Source organism: Erythrolamprus reginae, chromosome Z, assembly GCF_031021105.1.
Source record: "Erythrolamprus reginae isolate rEryReg1 chromosome Z, rEryReg1.hap1, whole genome shotgun sequence".
Lineage (NCBI taxonomy): Eukaryota > Metazoa > Chordata > Lepidosauria > Squamata > Dipsadidae > Erythrolamprus > Erythrolamprus reginae.
This window is the reverse complement of record NC_091963.1, coordinates 99,176,968-99,202,440: the sequence shown is the minus strand read 5'-3', so window position 1 is coordinate 99,202,440 and position 25,473 is coordinate 99,176,968. Positions and strand designations below refer to the sequence as shown.

Sequence of the window (25,473 nt, the reverse complement as noted above, 5' to 3'; positions counted from 1 at the left end):
AGTCTTCTGCACCTTGCACCCTCCTTGAGTCTCCTTGTGCTTGTACCATGCCAGCCTGGCTATTTGTGCACCCTCTCCCATTCATCTGCTTACTTACCTATTGGTCTGCTCGCAGGTCCTCTGGGACTTTGACTTTGGATGTTAGAATCTGGCAGGAAGTTGCAAAGAAGTGCTTATCTTATGACACATGGCCATCATTTAACTACAGCAACAGAACTGTTATGCAATACAGTCATGGACATTACACTTTATGACCACACCACTTAGCAATGGAAATTCTGGTCCCAATTCCCACAGTAATTCAAAAACTGTCCGAGACTCCTACTCTAGGCAAAAATTGCTTTGGGCATTCCTTCCAAAGGACCATACCACCTGTCCATTCTTAACTCTAGGGGGGGGACACTTTAACCCCCTCAGAAAGGGTCCACAACTTGGGGCTCCTCCTGGATCCTCAGCTGAGACTTGAACAACATCTCTCGGCTGTGGCCAGGGAGATCTTTGCACATATACTCCTGGTGCACCTGTTGCGGCCCTACCTGGGCCAGGAGGCCCTGCTCAGGGTCACTCATGCCATTATCAGCTCACGGTTTGATTATTGTAATGTGCTCTACATGGGGCTACCCTTGAAAAGTGTTCAGAGACTGCAACTAGTCTAAGAATGCAGCCACATTAGTTGTTGTGAGTGTACCCAGGTACATCTATGTCGCACCAACACTCCATGAGCTCCACTGGCTTCCAGTTGGTCTCCAGTCACATTTCAAGGTGTTGGTTATCACCTACAAAGCCCTACATGGCCTTAGGGCCAGACTATCTTTGGGAACGTCTCTTGCCACATAGCTCCCAGTGACTCATTAGAGCCCACAGGGTTGGCCTTCTCCAGGTACTGTCAACTAAGCAATGTCGATTGGTAGGGCCACGGGGGAGGGCCTTTTCTGTGGCAGCACCGGCTCTCTGGAACCAACTGCCCCCTCCCGAGAGCCATACTGCCCCCACCCTTCTGGATTTACGAAAAGCCTTGAATACCTGGTTTTGCCAGCAGGCCTGAGAGCCTTGAGTGACTGACACTCTTCAGTTCTGGCCACAGTAGGACTGCAAGACAAGAGGTGACTGTATTAATGGGATTTTAAATTATTTTTATATTTTTATTGTTGTAGGTCGCCCAGAGTCCCTTGGGAGTGGGCAGCATACAAATTTCACAAAGAAATAAAATAAAATAAAATAAAATAAAATAAAATAAAATAAAATAAAATAAAATAAATAAATAAATAAATAAATAAATAAATAAATAAATAAATAAATAAATAAATAAATAAATAAAATAAAATGAACAAACAAACCATGATCCATTTTTTACTACTGTATAGGCACATAAGATCAACGCCTGGGAATGCAGCTACCCCAGAGCAAGTGGGTCCTTGTCCCTAGGATCTGGGCTCTCCTCAGGGTGGGGGTCTGACAGAATTTATAAAGCATAATGAAGGGCATATCTGAGGAAAAACTGCCCTATGGGATCCTTCTCTCCCTCCCTTCAACGTTTTTATATCACTCCCTCATATAGATTCTGGGCAGTTGACAAAGTAAAAACCCTGAGCATGAAATGTCTCCAAACCACAGCTCTTACCCCTCAAAGTAACATCAGAACAAAACCATAAATGGTTCCCCATGGCTCTCAGTCAGCAAATCCTGCTGAGAATGATCTTCAGTGCTTTTTCGATGCCAGGATCAGTCATCTCTGTGGGCCACACATTATACATCAGGGAGGCCACTGCAGTAGAGTCCAGCTTCTTGCCCACCTATAGCACAACAGAAAAGGAGTCTTTCTTTAGATGTCCTCACGGAACAGGCAGAATCATTTGGAGCAAATAAAGTGGTTCCTAATAATATTAATTCTATATTCTTCTCTTTGATATGAGATGTATTGGGAATGGTGGTTGTGAATTCAAATTCAGTGGTAATAATAATAATAATAATAATAATTAGTAATATAATAATAATAATAATATAATATAATAATTATTAGTGAAATACGAAGATCTAAAAATCGAGCTGCAACGACTCTGGCATAAGCCAGTGAAAGTGGTCCCAGTGGTACTTGGCAGCTGGGTGCAGTGCCAAAGGATCTCAGCGGACATTTGAAAACCATCGGAATTGACAAAATCTCCATCTGTCAATTGCAAAAGGCCGCTTTACTGAGATCGGCAAACATAATTCGCCGCTACATCACGCAGTCCTAGGTGCTTGGGAAGCACCCAACTGGTGATGAAATACGAAATCCAGCATAGTGATCTTGTTTGCTGAGTTGTATTGAAATAATAATAGTAATAATAATAATAATAATAATAATAATAATAATAATAATTTATTAGATTTGTATGCAGCCCCTCTCTGCAGACTCGGGGCTGCTCACAACAATAATAATTACAATGTGGTTGGTTGGTTGCCGATCAGTTTCCGGTCACAATTCAAAATGTTGGTTATGACCTATAAAGCCCTTCATGGCACTGGACCAGGATATCTGCGAGACCGCCTTCTGCCGCACGAATCCCAGCGGCCGGTTAGGTCCCACAGAGTTGGCCTTCTCCGGGTCCCGTTGACTAAACAATGTCGTCTGGCGGGACCCATGGGAAGAGCCTTCTCTGTTGTGGCCCCGACTCTCTGGAACCAGCTCCCCCCAGAGATCAGGACTTCCCCCACCCTCCTTGCCTTTCGTAAACTTAGATTTGTATGCCGCCCCTTTCCGAAGACTAGATTTGTTACTGTACATTGTTTTTATCATTGCTGTCAGCCGCCCCGAGTCTGCGGAGAGGGGCGGCATACAAATCTAATTAATAATAATAATAATAATAATAATAATAATAATAATAATGTGACAATGTAACAAATCTAATATTTTTTTAAAAGCATCTAAAAACCCATCATTTAAAAACCATACAACACAAGCATACCATACATAAAACTATATAAGCCTGGGGGAAAAGTCTGAATTCCCCCATGTCTGGCGATATAGGTGGGTCTTAAGCAATTTACGAAAGACAAGGAGGGTGGGGGCAGTTCTAATCTCTGGGGGGAGTTGATTCCAGAGGTATTCTGCATTGTTATAAAGGCACCTGTATCTTTTGTCTTATGTACGTGATGATTGCAATAGATTAATTTCTCGCTGTATGCATATGAAGGGAATAGAAGGGGAGGAGAGTTACGTTTAAGAGGGAATATGACAGAACACACATTGCAGAACAACTCTGTTACATTAATATGCAATGGATAAGAGCCTATTTGACATTACTATAAATAAAGGCAAAAGTCAAAGAAGGCTCTGCCTTAATTTGTCTTTGTTCTTTTAGGTTATCCATCTGGCCCAAGTGAGTTTCCTCGTCCCTGCCTTTGGTTCAACCTTCACTTTGGATCTTGAGCTGAACCAGTAAGTATTTACAGTAGTCCCTCACCTATCGCTGGTGTTATGTTCCAGACCTGGCCGCGATAGGTGAAATCCGCGATGGGGAATTTATCGACTGATAGTACTTATTTAAGTATTTATATTGTAATTGGTAAGTTTTCATTGTTTTAAGTGTTTATAAACCCTTCCCACACAGTATTTATTTTAGATACAGTATTTAAATACAGTATTTACAATTTTAGATATATATATTTTTTTAAAAAAACTGCCGATCGAGTTCGGCGGGCTGTTTAAATCTGCCGATTGACTTCCTCAGAAACCCGCGATGAAGTGAAGCCGCAGTAGGTGAAGCGCGGTATAGTGAGGGACTACTGTACTGCCAAAATAATTGTTCTTGTGATTCAAATGTAAGATTCCATTTTTTGATTGGGTGAAAAAGGAAGGGGAAAGAGTGGTTGTTTGGAGCCTCTCTGATAATTGGAGCCAAGAAATAACATTCAGAAAAATTATATGTAACATTGTAAATCTTGAGGAAATACAAAATTACAAAGAATAAATAAGGAAGCAGTAAAAGATATCCACATTTTAAAAAGAAAGAAATCTTGTCCATGGAAAGTTGTGTGTCACCTCAACGTTAAATTAGGATTCTTCTTTATGATAAACTGCTTCTTGTGGGACAATGGAGACCATTTGGCTACATATTTTCAACGTATGTAATAAAATACCTTTGTGTAAAAGGATGAAGAATATTGAATAGCAGAGTTGTAAAAATACCTTAGATTTTCTATCAGATTACAATAAATAATGCTGGTTAGATCAGTGTTTTTCAACCAGTGTGCCGCAGCACTCTAGTGTGCCGCAGCACATGGTCAGGTGTGCCGCGAGAGGGGAGAGAGAAAGAGAGAGAGAAAGAGAAAGAAAGCAAGAGAGAGTGAGAGAAAGAAAGGAAGAGAGAGAGAGAAAGTGAGAGAGACAGTGTGAGTGAGAGAGAAATAAAGCAAGAGAGATAGAAAGAGAAAGAAAGCAAAAAAGAAAGCAAGAGAGGGAAAGAAAGAAAGAGAGAGAGAGTGTGTGAGAAAAAAGCAAGAGAAAGAAAGCAAGAGAGAAAGAAAGCAAGAGAGAGAAAGAGAGTGAGTGAGAGATAGAAAGCAAGAAAGAGAGAAAGAGAAAGAAAGCAAGAGAGAAAGAAAGCAAGAGAGAGAGAAAGAGCAAGAAAGCAAGAGAGAGAGAGAAAGAAAGAAAGAAAGAAAGAGAGTGTGTGTGAGAGAAAAAAGTAAGAGAGAGAAAGAAAGCAAGAGAGAGAGAAAGAGAGTGAGTGACAGATAGAAAGCAAGAAAGAGAGAGAGAAGGAGAGGAAGGGAGAAATGAGAGAGAAATGAGAGAAAAAAGAGAAATGAGAAAATGATTGAGGCAGAGAATGAAAGGAAAGAGAGAGAAACAAAAGAGAGAGAGAATTGACTCGCATATGATAAAAAGCACCCAAAGAATATGAGAGGAAAACCTCCCAGCCCTCACTTGTTTTTGGAAATGGTTCAAAAGTGTGTATACACACACACACACACAAAAGGGGGGATAATATGCGGAGAGGGGCGGCATACAAATCTAAATAATAAATAAATAAATAAATATGTGTAAAATGTACTGTGTTAGAGTGTAATTTTGTGTCATTTTGGTTGGTGGTGTGCCCCAGGATTTTGTAAATGTAAAAAATGTGCCGCGGCTCAAAAAAGGTTGAAAATCACTGGGTTGGACAGAGCCACAGTCTGCTCACAGTCACACAACGAAATCTTGTCATTCTGTAAAGTGCATCTTTTCACTGCCATAATAGTTTCAACATCTTTTTTTTTAATGGACTCTGATCACAGAGAAAATAGACTCTGTTATGGAAAACAGAGTAATTTGGGTTAATACACGATGCTAAACACACCTGTCTCTACAGTCTTTATCACAGGTTTGAGCTCAGGCCTCAATAAGCCCATTGACTCTGCCACTCCCTTTGTTATATTGATTAGTTCCACTCCATGGTGGCTTGCATTATCCTCTGCCTGAACTTCCATTCCAGTAATAGACTCCTCTGATTTTTATATTAAACCTAACAGACACCATTGCTCAAACTACCACTATATTGCCAGAATTTCCACAGGGGGAGAACCTTAATGGGTTCAGGAGGAACTTCTTCACCTAATGGTTTTTTTTAGATGCCTTGTATTAATTATTGCGGTATCTTTCTTTTATGTTGATATTTTATTGTGGGGGGAGGAGTGCTTGAGTTGTAGAATGAATAATTAGAATTCATGAATTGAAGAATGAGTAAGCCAGGGGTGAAGGTTGGAGCCCCCTCTGCTGAATGTGTAGATAGAAGTTAATGGGGACCTGACTATAACCCCCAGCTCATAGGAACTAGGATCGCTGTCTTACAGCGATTCCTTGTTCCGGCCCCTTGGGTTCATCCCATATAACTGGTGGCAAGGGTTGTCAGGGCCCTGGCCTCTGGTTGATGCTGTTGAATGCCAGGTCTATTGCCAACAAGGCCCCTCTGGTCCAGGATTTACTCTTGGAAGAGGGGGCTGACCTGGCATGCATAACCGAGACCTGGCTGGCTCAGGAGAGGGGTGTTCCCCTCTCGGAGATGTGCCCAGATGGGTTTCAGGTACTGCATCAGCCCTGACGCCAAGGAAGAGGTAGAGGAGTGTCAATCATTGCCCGGAAGACTCTTAGTCCTCGTAGGATTCCTGCTCCCAAGATTGTTGGGTATGAGTCTCTCCTTCTTTGCCTTGAATAGAATCAAGATCACATGGTGTGTTAATATCACTTTATAATTCCTTGGTAAGGCCCCACTTGGAATATTGAATCAAATTTTTATCTCCACGATGTAAAAAAGATGTTGAGACTCTAGAAAGAATGTAGAGAAGAGCAACAAAGATGATTAGGGACTGGAGGCTAAAACATATAAAGAATGGTTGCTGGAATTGGGTATGTCTAGTTTAATGAAAAGAAGGACTAGGGATAACATGATAGCAGTGTTCCAATTTCTCAGGGGTTTGCCACAAAGAAAAGGGGGTCAATCTATTCTCCAAAGCACCTGAAGGTCGGACAAGAAGCAATGGGTGAAAGCTGCTGAGATATTCATGAACTGGGAGAGCCAATGGTTCCAAGGTCAGCCAATAAATAGGCATAGCAACTAAAAGAAGAGACCAAGATCCCATGGATGGATTGCAATAAGAGAAATGTGAAATGTTTAACATGAGTGCTCACATATGTCAGCATCTCCCAGGTGTCTTCCAGTGTGTAGATTTCCAACACTCATTTAATTCTTAGATATCTTGGCTGGGAGTTGTTAGAACTGAAATTTAAGGCTATTTTATTGGCAAAGTCTGAGCTAGTAGTAGGCAAATTCATAGGTATGGACAGCGGTGGGCTATGAGCTCGAACGCTAAATTGCGCTCACCACCGCAGCTCGTAAGTTCTTGTGGGACCAGCGTGATTTTGCTACTGCATCTGTGGAGGTAGCAAAATTGCGGCTGTGTTTCAGGGAGGTTTTACCTGCGGCTCCATGTGCAATTTTGCTACCTCCACAGATGCAATAGCAAAATCACGCTGGTCCTGCAAGAACTTACGAGCCGCGGCAGCGAGCGCAATTTAGCATTCCGGCTCGTAGCCTACCACTGGGTATGGATGTGGGTCAGGGGTGAGTTCTAACTTACCTTGCTATCGGTTTGCTTCCTCCTGCACCATGTGGTGTGCACATTGCGCACTGCATGGCTCAACTGTGTGGGTGTGTATTCACAGTACTGAAAACTCCGCTTCTGCACATGCGTGGGAGCCAAAAGCAGCTTCTGCATGTCCACAGAAGCCAAAAACAAGATGGTGCTGCCTATCGGCACTGCTGAGAGAGCCGGTTTGGGGGCATGGCCCCCTGTGGCAATCGCTCCTGGTTTGATGAGCAGGGGGAAATTCCCGCTATCAGTTCTATAAAACCGGTCTGAGCCAGGAGTAACCCACCCCTGATGTGGGTGCATATTTTTTCATAACATATGGTTGTAACAGAATATGTGACAGGATAGGAGTTACAATGTGTTGATTTTGTATTTCTGATGGCGAGCTTAGATATGTGGCAGCAAATGTTTAAGAAAGTGTGCTTGTCTTCCTGTTTGTTTATGTAGGTGGGTATGCATATGTTTGCATGATAAGAATGAATGCTTGTTATGAATGGAAAAGGCCACTGCAGTTATGCTAGCTTTGTCCCATCTGCTCTTATTAAACAATTATGAAACATAACTGAATACAGCTAAAAAAAGATGTCTGGCTTTATTTATTTATCATATAGTTACTTATTTATTTGTCTCATAGTTGCAGCAAATTTTCTAGGTACATTATGTTGCTTTATGACTGCGATAAATATGTTTTAATGTGTATACGTTGATGATTCTTGTGCTAATTAAAATGTTGAGATATAGAAGGGGCACACTGTTTTTAATTTCTAAAAAGGACTTTCAATACTGAAGTACAATTATGCATCTCCAGTTAGGTCCCGCAGAGTGGGTCTTCTCCGGGTCCCGTCAACTAAACAATGTCGCTTGGCGGGACCCAGGGGAAGAGCCTTCTCTGTGGCGGCCCCGGCCCTCTGGAACCAACTCCCCCCAGAGATTAGAATTGCCCCCACCCTCCTTGCCTTTCTTAAGCTTCTTAAAACCCACCTCTGCCGCCAGGCATGGGGGAACTGAGATACCTATTCCCCCTAGGCCTTTACAATTTTATGCATGGTATGTCTGTCTGTATGTTTTGTTTTATAATAAGGGTTTTTAACTGTTTTAATATTGGATTGTTATATGCTGTCTTTATTACTGTTGTTAGCCGCCCCGAGTCTACCGAGAGGGGTGGCATACAAATCCAATAAATACAATACAAATACAATATATCAATAGCACTTAAACTTATATGCCGCTTCACAGCCCTCTCTAAGCAGTTTACAGAGTTAGCATATCACCCCCAACAATCTGGGTTCTCATTTTACCCACAAGGATGGAAGGCTGTGTCAACCTTGAGCCTGGTGAGATTTGAACTGGGGAACTACAGCCAGCAGTCAGCAGAAACAGCTTGTCTTACCCTTCATCTCTGATGAATTCAGAGACATTATAACAATGAGGGAAAGTCACCCTGTACTTGCTTAGTGACATTCTATACTTGTTATTTATAACTTCCAGAGATGTCTTGTCAATAAAAAAACAGTTTTACTGATTTTATTGTAGTCAAATTTCAGTCCCTCTATCTCAGAAACTATTTTGCAGTATTACATCAGTATTTGTGAAAAGTTTTTTATCTAGGTGTATGAGCACAAATGTGAAACAAGGCAAGCAAATTATTGACTATGATTGACCCCATATTTTCTTATTTTGTGCATGTAATAATAGTCATAATTAATTCCACTCATATCCCAGTGTTTCTTCATTTATAATTATTATTCGTTTAAATTTACTAACTACAATGATACCTTGTCTTACAAACTTAATTGGTTCCTGGACTAGGTTCTTAAGGTGAAAAGTTTGTAAGACGAAACAATGTTTCCCATAGGAATCAATGGAAAAGCGATTAATACGTGCAAGCCCAAAATTCACCCCTTTTGCCAGCCGAAGCACCCGTTTTTGCACTGCTGGGATTCCCCTGAGGCTCCCCTCCTTGAGAAACCCCACCTCCAAACTTCCGTTGCCAGCGAAGCACTGTTTTTGCGCTGCTGGGATTCCCCTGCAGCATCACAAAAACACAGAAGTCCGGAGGTGGGGTTTCCCATGGAGGGGAACCTCAGGGAAATCCCAGCAGCGCAAAAACGGGCGCTTTACTGGCAACGGAAGTCCGGAGGCGGGGCATCCCAGTGGCAGCGGTGGCTTTGTAAGGTGAAAATAGTTTGTAAGAAGAGGCAAAAAAACTTAAACCCTAGGTTTGTATCTCGAAAAGTTTGTATGATGAGGCGTTTGTAAGATGAGGTATCACTGTACCTAACTTCAGGCGACTTGTGAAAATATGATGTGCATAATGCATTTTAATATAAGAGCTTCTATGTACATATTGCAAGTTTAAATACCGTAAGATATAAATAGGGGTTTGGCTATGAGAAACCAGAGATATATATTTTTTCCATGCAGTGATTTATTATTATTATTATATGAGCCATGCAGTATTGTAAAGATATTTGGATTTTTTTATACTAGCTCCTAAATTTGTGTCTAAATACATATCTGGGGTGAATATAGTTTGAAGCACTACGCCTAAAAGGTGTGATTAGGTGAGTGCCTTTTAATATTTAATAAGGCATCTGGAAACATTTCTGTTCATCTGTTATTCTGCTCTATCTTGCAAATAAATTAAGTTCGGGGTTAGGCACTAGATCACTGTAAGATGAGGTTGCTGATGATGAGTCTTGGTCTGTAACTAGATATGGTATGGTAAATGAGCAGGTCAGGTAACTGAGTTTGACCCCGGGACTGTGCCTGTTTTTACCCAGGAGTCCAGATACCCTGAAAAATGACCTGAGCAAAACTCAGTGTTAATTTTCAGTGTTGGAATTTGCTGGTGTCACAGAACTGAAGGAAATATGCAGGGCTATTTGCCAGGGACTAATAGCTGCTAATAATAGGGCACCCAGGAAGAATTTTTATTCTATTTATTTTATTTATTTATTTTGTCCAATACACAATGAGAGTTTTAGTGGGTATATATATACATATACATATATATATATACATAGTAAAATACATGATGAAGATTATAGAGGAGATACTCATAGTAAAATATATCTATGAAATAGAAAAGAAGATATAGTAATAGAACATATCAATGAAAGAATAGAAGAAGAGATATAGGAATAGAAGAAAGGTATAGGAGATAGAGGACAGCAATAGCACAGGGGACGGAAGGCACTCTAGTGCACTTGTACTCACCCCTTACTGACCTCTTAGAAATCTGGATAGGTCAACCGTAGATAATCTAAGGGTAAAGTGTTGGGGTTTGGGGATGACACTATGGAGTCTGGTAATGAGTTCCACACTTCGACAACTCGGTTACCGAAGTCATATTTTTTACAGTCAAGTTTGGAGCGGTTAATATAAAGTTTAAATCTGTTGGGTGCTCTTGTGTTGTTGTGGTTGAAGCTGAAGTAGTCACCGACAGGCAGGACATTGCAGCATATGTAATGCTATACAGATAGAATGAATACAGTAGAATGCTATACAGATATGTGGGTTTCAATCATGAAACCAACACATCTGTATTGAGGAAGAGAAAGCTTTGTTATTTGCCAAACTAGATTTGCCAAATAATGAATTCTAGTTCCTGGCTCATCTCTTTTTCACCCAAGCAATCTTCTCGTGCAAGTCTTTGCAGAGAAGATCTGCATTGAGAACTAAACTGTGAGATTCTAGAAGAGAGACAATGGAGACAAACAGCAACAGATTGTTCATGCTAGTCCAGAGAGCTCAAAATGTAGCTCATGTTTTGCATGATAAAGCTTCCATCACAATAGTGATTCAAGAAATTTATTTATTTATTTATATTTATTTATTTATTTTGTCCAATACACAATACATATTGAAGAGAATAGACATGAAATATTATATATAAAGAAAAGATATAAAAATAAAGAAGATATATGAAAGGAAGAAAATATATATGATATATGAGATAAAGGAAAGACAATTGGACAGGGGATGAAAGGCACACTAGTGCACTTATGCACGCCCCTTACTGACCTCTTAGGAACCTGGAGAGGTCAATCGTGGATAGTCTAAGGGAGAAATGTTGGGGGTTAGGGGTTGACACTACTGAGTCAGGTAATGAGTTCCACGCTTCGACAACTCGATTGCTAAAGTCATATTTTTTTACAGTCAAGCTTGGAGCGATTAATATTAAGTTTGAATTTGTTGCGTGCTCTTGTGTTGTTGCGGTTGAAGCTGAAGTAGTCATTGACAGGCAGGACGTTGCAGCATATGTGGGCAATATATTTCTTATCACATGCACCCATACAAGTGCCATGATTGTCAACTAGAGGGTAGTTTAGAGTAATTATACTGAGCCAAGGAGAGTGGGCATAGGATCAGTCACACAAAAGAAATGACAAAGGTTTTGTTGTCCTCAGTCCTATTAATTTTACAATAATGGGTTAGGAAAACAGGACAATATGAGGCATATGCACCAAGACAAATTCCTTGTGTGTCCAATCACACTTGGCCAATAAAAATTCTATTCTATTCTATTCTATATTTTAGATGAAAGTGTTTCTATAACTTTCATGCTTTTTCTTCTCCTATCAGCCATCTGTTGTCCTTAAATTATGTGGAGCGTCATTTTGGTCAGGATGGAAATGCCAGCCATACCACGGTAAGGAACCTAAGATCTGTATCTGTATTGCTTGACTTACGGTAATATTTAAGTGTGTGTAAAGTTCCTTTGCATCAGGAGAGAGAGGGGAAGGGAGGGAGAGGGGATGGGGGAAAGGGGAAGGAGGAGCAGGGAGGGAGAGAAGAGGGGAGAGAGGGGGAAAAGATCATTACAAGACCTTGACCTGCATTTATTTCATACTAATTCTCCCATCTGTTAAATATGAAAAAAGTAACTGGGTGTGGCAGTAGGAAGATTGTGGATGGGAGGAGTGCTGGTAGAACTTTGCAGCTGCCAGATGAAAGATGTAGATTGCAGATGCTGAGTCTGAAAAAGAATGAATGGATGGTCCCGAAATAGCCCTGCTCTCCCTGCAAAAGGAAGCCTCACAAGTAGAGCATCAATAATACTAAGTGCTTGCTAAGTGGTTGGTCACACACAGCCTCCCAAGCAGCTGCAGCCAATCCTTGAGTCCATCCACTTTGTTTCCCTGCTTTGCTGGGAGCGATGACTTCCCCCATTCTTGTCGAAGCTAACCTGAACCATGCTGTTTTCTATAAATAGTCATGGGAGGTGGTGGTTGCCTGCTCATGCTGCAACAACCTTGAACACAACAGGCAGCACAGGGAGACTTGTGAACTGTTTCATAGAAAGACGCAACCAGGCAAAAGAAGGCCAGCAGACAGGCATGCCTCTGCACAGAGGGTAGAGCTGGATGTTGGTGTGCCGGCCTCATTTCAAGTATCATTCATTGTTCTTCACTGCTGCTGGTATTGTTCAAGCACAGTATTAGCCACACTGATTCTACATTTTAAATGCCATGCTTCTTTGAGCTGTACATTCAACATCATCACGTCATACTTGAAAAATAACATTCTGCCCTCCGGCACTCTCCAACAATGTTGAACTATTTTATGTATTAAAATTAAGAAATGCTAAATATGATAGGAATAATAGGGTACTGGATGGTAGAAAGCTAGAACCTCTGAAATCCATACAATATTTGGAGAGTGGAAAGTAGTGGTAAGTCTTATGAGAGTCTGCCTGTCCACATACATTCTGATCTGGTCTCTGGACACCTCTTGCCTTGGTTCCTGTAATCTTCTTGCAGCTTTTTCACCATAGTTTCAGAAGACTTTAGCTAATTTTCTTAGTCCTCTGCCTGATGTCTCTGTAGTTTATATCTCTACATAGCCATCTTATGCTAATCCTTTCTTTGTTATCTTCCCCAAAAGGTGAAATATCAAGATCTGAATTATACAGGATAGGGGAAGACAGTTCCCATTCAAACGAGATGGTCATGCAGTCCACACAGGGAGAACATATGAAAATGTTTTGTTTAACAGATGTCAGGACCAGAGTTTTGATACTTTAAAGGCCATGAACATGAAAGGAGTTCAAGGGATTTGAAGTGATCTTTCAACAGTGGACTTGACCAAGCAGATACTATGATAATCTGACCATAGTTTTTTTCTGCTGTGATGAGAAGTATTGTGTACCAAATTTGTATGAAGCTTGTAAATTATCATATGCAGGCAGCTCTGAAAATGTTGTTCTCTTTTTGGCTGTGCAAAGATGTATAGATGTAATTGTAACAACAAAGAAATCACATTTCTTCTTCCACTTTACTTTGCTGTTTTTTATCATTTTTTCATCCCTATTTACCATATTTTTCGGAGTATAAAATGCACCGGAATACAAGACATACCTTAGTTTTGGGGGAGGAAAATAGGGAAAAGAATCTGCTTATCAGGTATTCATCTGGCTAGCATCCTTAGTCTGGTCAGCTTCAGCATATTATTTTATCTCCTGGTTAAGGGCTCTGAGAGAGGAACAATGAAAGAGCTTGCAAGTCAGTAAGAGTTGGGAATATCATTAACACCTGGAAAGAAAGTCTGAGCAAGTAAAGCAATGGAAAAAACCCTGCAAAGACTTAGGGCTTAGAAAACATTGTTCTTTGCAGAGAGTAACAGTGAAAGAGCTTGCAAGTGGGTAAGAGCTGGGAACATTGTTAGCACCTGGTTAGGGCTGGAAAGAAATATTTGGAGCAAGTAAATAATGAAAAAAAACCCCTACAAAGACAGGGATTGGAATACATTCTTGGCAGAGTGTAACAATGAAAGAGCTTGCAAGCTGGTAAAAGCTGGGAACATTGTTGGCACCTGGTTAGGGCTGGAAAGAAACTTACTCAGAGCAAGTTAAAGTAATGAAAACCCCCCTGCAAAGACTTAGGGCTTGGAAAACATTCTTCGCAGAGAGAAACAATGAAAGAGCCTGCAAGGTAAGAGCTGGGAAGATCGTTAGCAGCTGGTTAGGGCTAGGGGAAAAAAAGCTACATTCAGAGTATAAGACACATCCTAATTATCAGCCCATTTTAGGGAGGAAAAAAGGTGCGTCTTATACACCGAAAAATACGGTATTTTTTAAATTAGAGCAGTATAGTTAATGGTTAATGACTAACTAATTTAAAGCAATAATAGCAAAATGAAACAAATTTAATTCAAAGTTTATTTAGTATACAATAAAAGACAAATCACACATTAATTTATATATCAACTGCTGTAATAATATTATATCCAAATAATGTTATGAAATTTTAAAAACCCACCAATTTCTTTTAGCTGTTTGCTTTAGAGCAAGTTCTAAAAAAAGAGCTACCTAAAATAGTAACATGCAAAAAAGCAAAGGATATGATCTTTTAAAAATAATTAAACAAAACCTGGTGTCAGAAAACTACAACTGAACCCAACTGAACTACAACTGAACATTCACACATTTTTGATGTAACAAAACATAAGTCATTAAATTTGTTTACCTTAACCACAGGAGGAGCCATTGTCCAACAGCAAAGTGCACCCATTTGCATTTGGGAGACTTCAAGTTTAGTTTATTGCTTAATTTCATAGCAATTTTATTACAAATTATTAGGAACAAAAAACTAATTCAACCTAAACAAAGGAAAATAATTGATACAAAAAATAAAAATAAAAACAAAATAAAAAATAAGAATATAGTAAAGAAAAAAGATATATAGAAAGAAATGTCTTCCCTTTTTATCACAAGCATAAATAATTTTAATAAGTTATTAAAGGTAAAGATAAAGATTTCTCCCTGTCCAAGTCATGTCTGATTCTATGGGTCAGAAATGCCCATCTCCATTTCTTAGCCGAGTGAGCCAATGTTTTCTGAAGACATTTCCATGGGCCTGAAGCCAGCGTGACCATACACTGAAATGCACAAAATGCTGTTATCTTTTCACCAAAGTGGTACCTATTTATCTACTTGCATTTGTATTCTTTCAAATTGCTAGGTCGTACAGGACTCAAGTCTTGAATCCAGGTTGCATATATCCAGTGCCCCCAATAACTTATTATTTTCTCTTTAAAATAAACAAACTTTCTCTTCTTCCCATATCCCATCTATTATGTAGAAACAATTCTTTAAAACCTCATCATTTCAACTCCAATCATAAAAAGTGCATGAGCTATTATAGAGATAACAATATATGTGTTTTAGCCTTGATCAAAGAAACCAAAGAACCCGGATTGAGGGGGCAATATGCTGGCTCTGTTAAAAAGTGCTATTGCTAACATGTAAGCCGCCCTGAGTCTAAGAAGGGTGGCATAAAAATCGAATAAACAAATAAACAAATAAATAAATAATAAACTCTATATTTCTTATATTTATTTTTAACTTTCTGATGTTTAATCATTTCAAATAGTGTCCTAGAATTTCTTTTCATTTTTTTCTTTGTCCCCTCTCATAAAATTTTTCAAACTTTCATACAATGTTTATTTGGGCTTCTCTTAATTTGTTATATGTATATCCCTTTTAATTATAAATATATCCTCTAGTTTCTTTTGTATGCCCATGTAACATTTTGTTTCTATTCATTCCCACTTTTAAACTGGACTCAGTATTGTCTGATGAAATTTGTTCCTTTTCAAAAACATCTTTTAAATAAAGTCTATCTATAGTCTATCTATAGTCACTGTTAAAATTAATTTCTGGGTCCATTCTTTAAAAATATCCTTCAGTATACCTAATATTAAAATATTTTGCTCCATTCTGTATTTGTAAGTCAAATTGGAGTGTTCGGCTCTTTTAATTGTAACCTTATTTGCTTCTAGTTCATTTAGTGTCCAATTTTTAAAACATTATGGTAAAAAAAGAATTTAAAACAGAAGTATTTTCCTAGGAGAAGGATTTTTTATAATTAATTCCAAACTTATATTTCAAATTAATCTGGACTTTTAGTTCATCTGTTACTTTCTAAATAATGCTTTGTCTCTTTGTTTCAAATAGTTTTGAAATTCTTAAACTTGTAGTTAAACATATTTCTTTACCCCCACCCCAAGTTCTTCCTGCTCTGCTGGATACTTTCTCAGATCTCCAATAAACTGACTGCACATACTTTATTCCACGCATTCTTTGAATGAGTGATGACATCAATCACTATTTTCTACATAGTCCCCTCTTGCTTCTGGAGTAGCATAGAGCAGTGTTTTTCAACCAGTGTGCCATGGCACACTAGTGTGCCGTGAGACATGGTCAGGTATGCCGCGAAGAAGGAAGCTCAGGTTCCAGTCTCGCAACTTTTTGTAGAGAGAGAGAGTGTGTGTGTGTGAGAGAGAGAGAGAGAGAGAGAGGAAGAAAAAGAAAGAAAGCAAGAGAGAGAGAGAGAGAGAGAGAGAAAGCAAGAGAGAGAAAGAAAAGAGAAAGAGAGAAAGCAAGTGTCAGAGAGAAAGAAAGCAAGAGAGAGAAAGCAAGCAAGAGAGAGAGAGAGAAAAAAGGAGAGGAAGGGAGAGAGTGAGAGAAATGAGCAAAAAGGGGAGGAAAAAAGAGAAATGAGAAAATGATTGAGACAGAATGAGAGGAAAGAGAGAGAAACAAAAGAGAGAGAGAAGTGACTCTTGATTTAAAGCATATTTATTTATTTATTTATTTATTAGTTGGACTTGTATGCCGCCCCTCTCCGAAGACTCGGGGCGGCTCACAACAAGCAAAACAGTCACAACAATCCAATTAATTAAAATATTTAACGATTTAAGAAAAACCCCATGTAATAACAAACACACACACAAGCATACCATATATAAATTAACGTGCCCAGGGGAGATGTTTAGTTTCCCCATGCCTGACGGCAAAGGTGGGTCTTAAGGAGTTTTCGGAAGGCAGGAAGAGTAGGGGCAGTTCTAATCTCCGGGGGGAGTTGGTTCCAGAGAGCCGGTGCCGCCACAGAGAAGGCTCTTCCCCTGGGACCCGCCAACCGGCATTGTTTAGTTGACGGGACCCGGAGAAGGCACCCAAAGAATAAGAGAGAAAAAAACCCTAGCCCTCACCTGTTTCTGGAAATGGTTCAAAAGTGTGTATACAAACACACACACAAGGGTGGGGAGGAGACAGGGATGGAAAAAGAGAGGAGAGTGTGCCCCAGGATTTTAAAATGTAAAAAATGTGCCGCGCAGCTCAGAAAAGGTTGAAAACCACTGCCATAGAGAATCTGAATGGTAGTGCTCAGGTGGAGAGGTTTGATTTGTCCCTTGCTAATTGGTTGCTTATTTTGCTTCTTCTATTGAAGAACAAACCAATTTGAATGACAAGAACGTATGCAGATAAAAGAAAACATGATATTTTTTAACATCTCTTTTAGGGAACAAGTGAGCACTGTTACTATCAGGGTAATCTCCGTGGAGAAGCAAACTCCTTTGTGGCTTTGTCTACCTGCCATGGCCTACAGTAAGTAAAGAATGGTGAAATGGGAAAAGGAACCGTGACAAAACAAAGCCTGGTTTCCATCAAGGCAAAGTCAGTCTTTAAATTGACTGTTGGCTATTATTATTATTATTATTATTATTATTATTATTATTATTATTATTATTATTACGCCCCTCTCTGGAGACTTGGAGCGGCTCACAACAAAAACAACAATGTGGCAAATCCAATATATTAAAAGAAATCTAAAACCCATTATCAAAACCATGCAACACAATCATACCATACATAAACAATATAAGCCCAGGGCAGGGTCCCCATACTTGACGACATAGGTGGGTCTTCAATAGCTTACGAAAGGCAAGGAGGGTGGGAGCAGTTCTGATCTCTGGGGGGAGTTGATTCCAGAGGGCCAGGGCCGCTACAGAGAAGGCTTTTCCCCTGGGGCTCACCAGACAACATTGTTTAGTCGACGGGACTCGGAGGCGGCCAACTCTGTGGGACCTTATCAGTCGCTGGGATTCATGCGGTAGAAGACGGTTCCGAAGATATTGTCATATTGTAGAAAAAAGTAGTTTAGACATTTAAAAAATTAATAATTCTGATAATAGACATTTAAAAAAAATAATTCTGGTCAATCAGAAATCTGATTAAAGTTGCTACTTCAGTGCTGAGTGGGCTTGGGGAGTAATGTCAGCATGGTGCAATTGTGGTTTCTATCATACTAAAAAGTTCAGTTTAGCAGCTGTGAATAATATTTCCTAGTCATTCTTAAGATTAGATTAGATTTATTGGATTTATATGCCGCCCCTCTCCGCAGACTCGGGGCGGCTCACAACAATGGCAAAAACAGTACATAGTGACAAATCTAATATTTACCAATCTAATTACAGTTTTAGATTTTAAAAATTCATAAAAGCAATCCCAATACTGTATATAAAAACAAGCACACAATCAATCATACACCAAAACAACATGGGCAAGGGGGAGATGTTTCAATTCCCCCATGCCTGACGGCAGAGGTGGGTTTTAAGGAGTTTACGAAAGGCAAGGAAGGTGGGGGCAATCCTAATCTCAGGGGAGCTGGTTCCAGAGGGTCGGAGCCACCACAGAGAAGGCTCTTCCCCTGGGTCCTGCCAGACGACATTGTTTAGTCAATGGGACTCGGAGAAGGTGTATAATCAGCATATAGACATTTCTTGATCGAGATTCTGATTTTATTTCCCTGGGTGAGAGGAATAAGGAATATCAACTAGGACTGCTTTGTGGAAATGCGTAGCGTGCAACTGTTTAGAAACACACAACTTTGTCCTAATGAGGTTATTGATGCCTGCCTGAATATTGTTTATTAATTTTTTCCTCCTAATGTAAATAATAGTTGCTCTCATGTCTTATGTAACCTGTTTCGTATTTCTTTGTACTTCTTCAGTGGTGTTTTCTCTGATGGAAAGGACATGTACCTCCTGAAGCCTCAAGATTCACTTGAACATCAAGGGGTAAGGACAGCCTGGCCTGGGCTGTAATTCCATCACTGCCATGGAGATACCTCACTTGTGTTTCATCCGCAGAGGTGAAAGGAAGTTCGTGTTGGCTCCCTTCCATCCTGTAAACTTCTGTAGATATTGGGAGTCTGTTCTAAGGCAGGGTCAGTGTCAAAGTGAGGTGTCTGGGCAAAATTACTGGCATTGATTCAAATCTCTCTTCAGCCAGAAAGCTCACTTAAAGGATATCAGCAGCCATTGACCAACCAACATCACTAGGTTGTTCCTATGATAAAAAATTACAAGGTACACAGTCGCTTTACACAATAGTGACATAATACACATACATTCCTGTTCTGCCGGTCTCTTTGGTATGAGCCTCCCGAAAATTCAAGGGTACAAATTTCAGACACACACACACGTTTGAAAATTCAAAACAATGTTCTTTGTCACAAAATTCAAAAGAAACAAAGCACCCTCTTTGTATTGCAAAGAGCACTCGTCCCAAAACAACCTTGCAGGCTGTACAATTCAGTCCTTAAGTACTTAGCTAGCAGCTGTGAAGAAATGTCACAGCCCTCCTTCTTCCAACGAAGTGAGACACACACACACTTTGCTCTGCTTTGGTTTCAAAGGCGTGAAAAATCAACAAGCAAAGTCCGTAAAACAGCAAAGCACGGTCCTGAAAAACTGCGATCAGATAATCTTCCACAACGGCCAAACCAACACGCTGATATTTGTATCAGCAGCTCTAATTACTGGAACCCCACCCAAACACAGGTGGCCTCTCTTATCTCCTGTAATATGTCCTCAATTGACCTGTTCTACGCAGAACTCTGCGCCGCGTGGGCCCAAGACTTCCGCATCCGAATTGACCGAAGATAATGGAGATTGGCTTCCTGGGCTGTGTGCCAAGCCCCCCTCTTCCAAATCACTCCCACCTTCTTCTTCGTCCGAGGAAACTGCACTACCTGCCTCTGTCGGCAATAAAACAGGCCTATGACATGTTGATGTTTCCCCTGCATCCACCTCCACATTCCTTGGGGCAGGAGCTGGGCCAGAGCCAACCACAACACATTCTATTTAGACTTTCTTGACAAAAAGAGAGAAAAATGCCAGCTTTAAAACTGTGAGGTCATACCCATGCAGGGCTAATTAACTCCAACTGTTACCAAGACATTGTTGCATGTTTTATTTTTCTCAACACTTTTTGTTGTACACTACAATCAGTGTATTGATTTTAAAATTGCCTTTCTTTCTCCTAAAGGAATAAGGAGGCTATTATGGTTTCAAACCCACCAGAGATTGTTAAAGAAAATACCATATTCAGGTTCTAGCATTTCTGCTCCAATATGGAGCTATCTCATATCTGGTTCGTAAGAAATTGGGATTTTTTTAATATAGTGCTAAATCATAGGGAAATGGTGGCTTAGAGGCTAAGACACTGAATTTGTTGATCAGAAAGTTTGACCGTTCAGTGGTTTGAATCCCTAAGGGCTGCATGACCTCTGGTTACTTGTCCCAGCTTCTGCCAATGTAGCAGTTGCAAGTAGAAAAATAGGGACCATCTTTGGTGGGAAGGTAACAGCATTTTGTGCACCTTGGGTGTTGAATCATGCTGGCCACATGATGTTTTCGGACAGCGCTGATTCTTTGGCTTTGAAACGGAGATGAACACCGAACTCTAGAGTCAGGAAAGACTAGCACATATGTGAAAAGGGAACCTTTACCTTATAGCAGGGGTCCCCAAACCTTTTACACAGGGGCCAGTTCACTGTCCCTAGGACTGTTGGAGGGCTGGATTATAAAAAAAACTATTAACAGATTCCTATACACACTGCACATACCTTATTTCTTTGTCTCTCTCTCTCACTTGCTTTCTCTCTCTCTCTTTTTCTTTCTTTCTTTCTGTCTCTTGCTCTCTCTGTCTCTTCCTCCCTCCCTTTCTCTCTTCCTCTCTTTCTCCCCCCTCCCCTCCCTCCCTCATTCCTTTCTCTCCACTTCTCTTTCCCTCACTCTTTTTCCATTCTCTTTCCCTTTTCTTTCTTTCTCTCCACTTCTCTCTCTCTCTCTTTTCCCTCTTTCACCCTCCCTCTTTTCTCCCCGTGGAGGACTCGCCCAACAAGCCTCCACCCTCGGACCCTGGACTCCCATTCAATCTCCATTCAGAAAACGGGAGCTAGCAACTCAAAGAGGAGGAGGAGGCGGGTGTGTGCGTGTATGTGTGTGTGTTGTGCCCAGCTCGGCTTTCAGCAAGCCTTACTTTACCTCGGGTGAGATGAGATTGAGGGGGACGTTTTCACTGCTTTTCCAGTGCGGCCTTGGAAAAGACCCACGGGCCAGATAAATGGCCTCAGTGGGCCGCATGCGGCCCGCGGGCCGTAGTTTGGGGACTGCTGCCTTATAGTGCTAAATGGCTTAGGCAGCTTCTAAATCTTTTCTTCCCCGCCTCCAACTTGGCCTAATGTATTTCCAACAGCCACTCTTTTGTAAAAGTCATTTTAAGTAGTTTCCCAAGGTGCTCCCTTTGAATGTTGTTACCATAGCAGCAGAGGGAAGGAGATTGCATCCCCCCCTCCCCCCCCGATAATCCACTTCCTCTACCTTTTTTCTTCTCATCTACCTCAATTGGTATACATGTTTTACTATTGCTTTATTCAATTATTTTAGAGATTCCTCGATGAAAAACATGGCAGGCAAGCATAATATTTTACCCAAAAGAAATCTCGATACGTAAATATGAACTCTAACTTAACATACGAAACTGGTTTTCAACATTAGGATGTTTGAATATTGTAATAGGTGAACCAGTAAGAAAGAAACCATTTTTAAGTATGAACAGGCTGTTCTACAGTCTTGAAAAGCTTAACACCTTGGTGTATATGGCACTTCTATAGAGAATCTTTTCAGCAGTTTAGAAACAGTTCCAAAGCTGTGAGATCTCACAATATTTATTGGCTAAGAGAAAACTGACTCATGCTTCTTTTGGCTTTTCACTAGTTTATCTAAAATGGGGGCAAAGCTGGTGTTTTCTTTTGCAAAATTTCAGATATCTAAAACGTGTAAATGGTTTTATCTCTCATAGATGGAATTCTTGCTTCCACTTTTTGACTATTCCTATGCTATATGTGCATGCTATTAATTGTCAGGTCCTTTAAGAAAAAAGATGGCTTAGTAACTTTATGGCTTTCATAACATCACAGGGGTTGTTTTTCACACAACTGAACATAAAAATGAAAGCAGGAACAGGGGTGGTGATGCTAGAAGTTATTTCTTTTTACACATACCCTGTAAAAGTTTTAGAAAGTTTTTTTTAATCATACTGTATAAGCTTTGCCAGGTAACATAATATAAAGAGGAACAACAGAAGAATAAAGATACAAAAAGCAAAGTAAAAGATAAACTACTAATAAACCATAAGTAAAAATATAATAATAATAAAAACAACTTTTATTAATGTCTTTGCTCATTCCTTTCCATTTATTTTCCCAAATGTTAACCACTACCTAGATATTTTTACTATACTTGAACATAAAATGGTGAAGATTATTATTAGTACGTAAGACATTTTATTTATCATTTTAATTGATCCTTTAACTTTTTCCCTAGAAAACATCCCAAATGTCTGAATTTATCTTGCTGTGTAATGTAATTTTTATAATGGAGCCATTCCTATGTAAATCTATTTCTTCAATTTATATAGGTCATCTAACATAGGTGACCCAAGGTAGCTTGGAATAAAATACACAGTATGAAAAAATAAAAATGAAAAAGACAATAGTGGAGCCCCATTTAACCATACAGCCAGGAAATGGTCTCTGTCACAGGGGCTTGAGCACAAAACTAAATTTTCAAGTCCTTATGGAAAGGCAGCAGGGATGGGGCCAGTCTAATCTCATGGTGAATGATATCTCAGAGCGAGAGTCCCATAGTAGAAAAGGCTCTTCTTTTGGACCCTATGAGCCAACACTTCTTAGCCAACAGTATCCAGAATGCGCCCCTCCTGCTAGATCAAACAGGATGGTAGAGACAGTCGGACTGGCTTGGATTTAAATTAGTGCCCTTTGGAATAAAATGGGACACCTTTAGGATCTCAGGACTGATGTAGGCTGGCTTCAAGCCACTCCCCAATAAGGAATGTAGGATAAAGTGGAATAGTAAATATTGTAACTGGGGGACATATAGGGAAAAACATAGCAAAAGAAATACATATAGTAGGAAATATCAGATGTAGTCCACACACCTTAAAGTTGCCAGGTTTGAGTTAAATTGTGGTTAAGTTTGTCATATTAGTGCAGTCATACCAATTCTTCCCCACAATATAATAACTCTGTGTAGAACAGAAAAAGAACCCCAATAAAATCAAGATATTAAGATAAGATGTTCATAAATTGATGGGCATTTACCATTCATTTAATGATGCCTGCTGAATAAAGCAATAAAAACTTGACAGGAATTTTAAATTGTGCTATCCCTTGTTTCCAGGCCCAATAAGTCAGCAGTGGATTGCGCCTAGTTTGGACCAGTTCTTAGAACCCCTAGAGGCAGTGGTGGATGCTCCGTCCACCCACCCGGGATGCTCTGCCTACCCACCTGGGACTCTTCTGCGCATGTGCTGAAGCATTATACACATGGGTGTGAACCGCTAGCAAACTAATTCAAAACCCTCTACTGTAATAAGTCATTAACTTTGATGACTTTTGCATATTTCTCCGCCACTTGCCAGTGGGGAAATTATGGTCTGATTATTATTATTATTTTGCTAACCTCTTCCTTTAATTCAGTTAACTTTGTATGATTCTGGACTCATAGGTGGTGTTGGGTCTTTATTGGGGCTGTTCAATACCAATCAGCTAGCCAAATTTTAGCCTGTTCTTCTCTACTAACTTCCAGCTTATTAGATCAATTCATTTATTTTATTAATTAATTAATTAATTAATTAATTAATTATTGGATTTGTATGCCACCCCTCTCCGTAGACTCGGGGCAGCTAACAACAATGATAAAAAACAACATGTAACAATCCAATTAATAAAACAACTAAAAACCCTTATTATAAACCAGACATACACACAAACATACCATGCATAACTTGTAATGGCCTAGGGGGAAGGAATATCCTAACTCCCCCATGCCTGCCGGTATAAGTGAGTCTTGAGTAGTTTACGAAAGACAGGGAGGGTGGGGGCAGTTCTAATCTCTGGGGGGAGTTGGTTCCAGAGGGCCGGGGCCGCCACAGAGAAGGCTCTTCCCCTGGGGCCCGCCAAACAACATTGTTTAGTCGACCCGGAGAAGGCCAACTCTGTGGGACCTTATCGGTCGCTGGGATTCATGCGGTAGCAGGCGGTTCCGGAGGTAATCTGGTCCAATGCCATGTAGGGCTTTAAAGGTCATGACCAACACTTTGAATTGTGACCGGAAACTGATCAGCAGCCAATGCAAGCCACGGAGTGTTGAAAAAACGTGGGCGAATCTTGGAAGCCCCACGACGGCTGTCGCGGCCGCATTCTGCACGATCTGAAGTTTCCGAACACTTTTCAAAGGTAGCCCCATGTAGAGAGCATTGCAGTGACTGTTAGAAGTTACGACACCGAAGAATGAAACTTCAGATCGTTTTTCACACTTTCAACTGTTGCAGCATCCTATTCCTAATGTCACATGACTTTTGGCAACTGACTCATATTTACAGGTTACAGTCTCCTGTGATCACCTTTTGTAACCTTCTGACAAGCGAAATCAATGGCAAAACCAGATTCACTCAACAACCATGTTACTAACTTAACAATTGCAATGATTCAGTTAAAAACTCTGGCAAGAAAGGTCGTAAAATGTGGCAAAACTCACTTAACAAATGTCTCACTTAGCAACAAAAATAGCTGAATAATGGTCCTAAATTGAGACTACCTATAAAGCTAGAAAATGTAGAGGCTGCTGGATGGAAATGCACATCGATAGTTGAAAAATTGACGAGAAAACAATCAAAGAGAGCTTTGTAGCAGAACATCTGTTTATATGTGGATATTCCACATTCTTTCTCTGTCACTCATATTAAAAGATGTATGGATGATCAAGAAGACTTAAGATTTTGAAGAGCTATCAGAATAGGTGATGGTAGTTGTAATGTTATGTTAGCTCTAGTATGAGGCAGTTTGTTGCAAATGGACCTAAGAGGCTCTGAAAAATAAAATACAGTGATACCTCTAGATACAAGCTGCTCCACATGCGAGTATTCCAAGTTACGAGCCGCAACGCGAGCGAAATTTCTGTTCGACACCCGAGCTCAAATTCGGGATACGAGCCGAGCTTCCACTAGGTGGCGCAAGAATCTCCTTGCTTCCAGTTATCTCGGCGCGAAAAACAAAGTCTAAAGGCATTCGTTCGAGATGCGAGTTGATCGACTTACGAGCTCGGGTCTGGAACGAATTAAACTCGTATGTTGAGGTACTACTGTAATGCTAGAAAGAAGTGATGGTGTTAGCATGGCAGGCAGAGGCCTGCAGTAGCAATATTTAT

The 25,473-nt window shown here is 40.2% G+C and overlaps 1 protein-coding gene across 6 annotated transcripts in view; it reads left to right on the top strand.

Moving 5' to 3' along the window:
- ADAM11 (ADAM metallopeptidase domain 11) overlaps positions 1–25,473 on the top strand; it is a 149,682-nt gene that overhangs the window by 22,481 nt on the left and 101,728 nt on the right. For 5 of the 6 annotated variants that reach the window (XM_070727971.1, XM_070727973.1, XM_070727970.1 and 2 more), the window contains exons 3-6: positions 3,342–3,418; positions 11,698–11,764; positions 17,418–17,503; positions 18,909–18,975. In XM_070727971.1, the coding sequence (XP_070584072.1) occupies positions 3,342–3,418; positions 11,698–11,764; positions 17,418–17,503; positions 18,909–18,975 (297 nt within the window). The remainder of the gene's footprint in view (positions 1–3,341; positions 3,419–11,697; positions 11,765–17,417; positions 17,504–18,908; positions 18,976–25,473) is intronic. The other variant, XM_070727968.1, reaches the window with a different exon arrangement.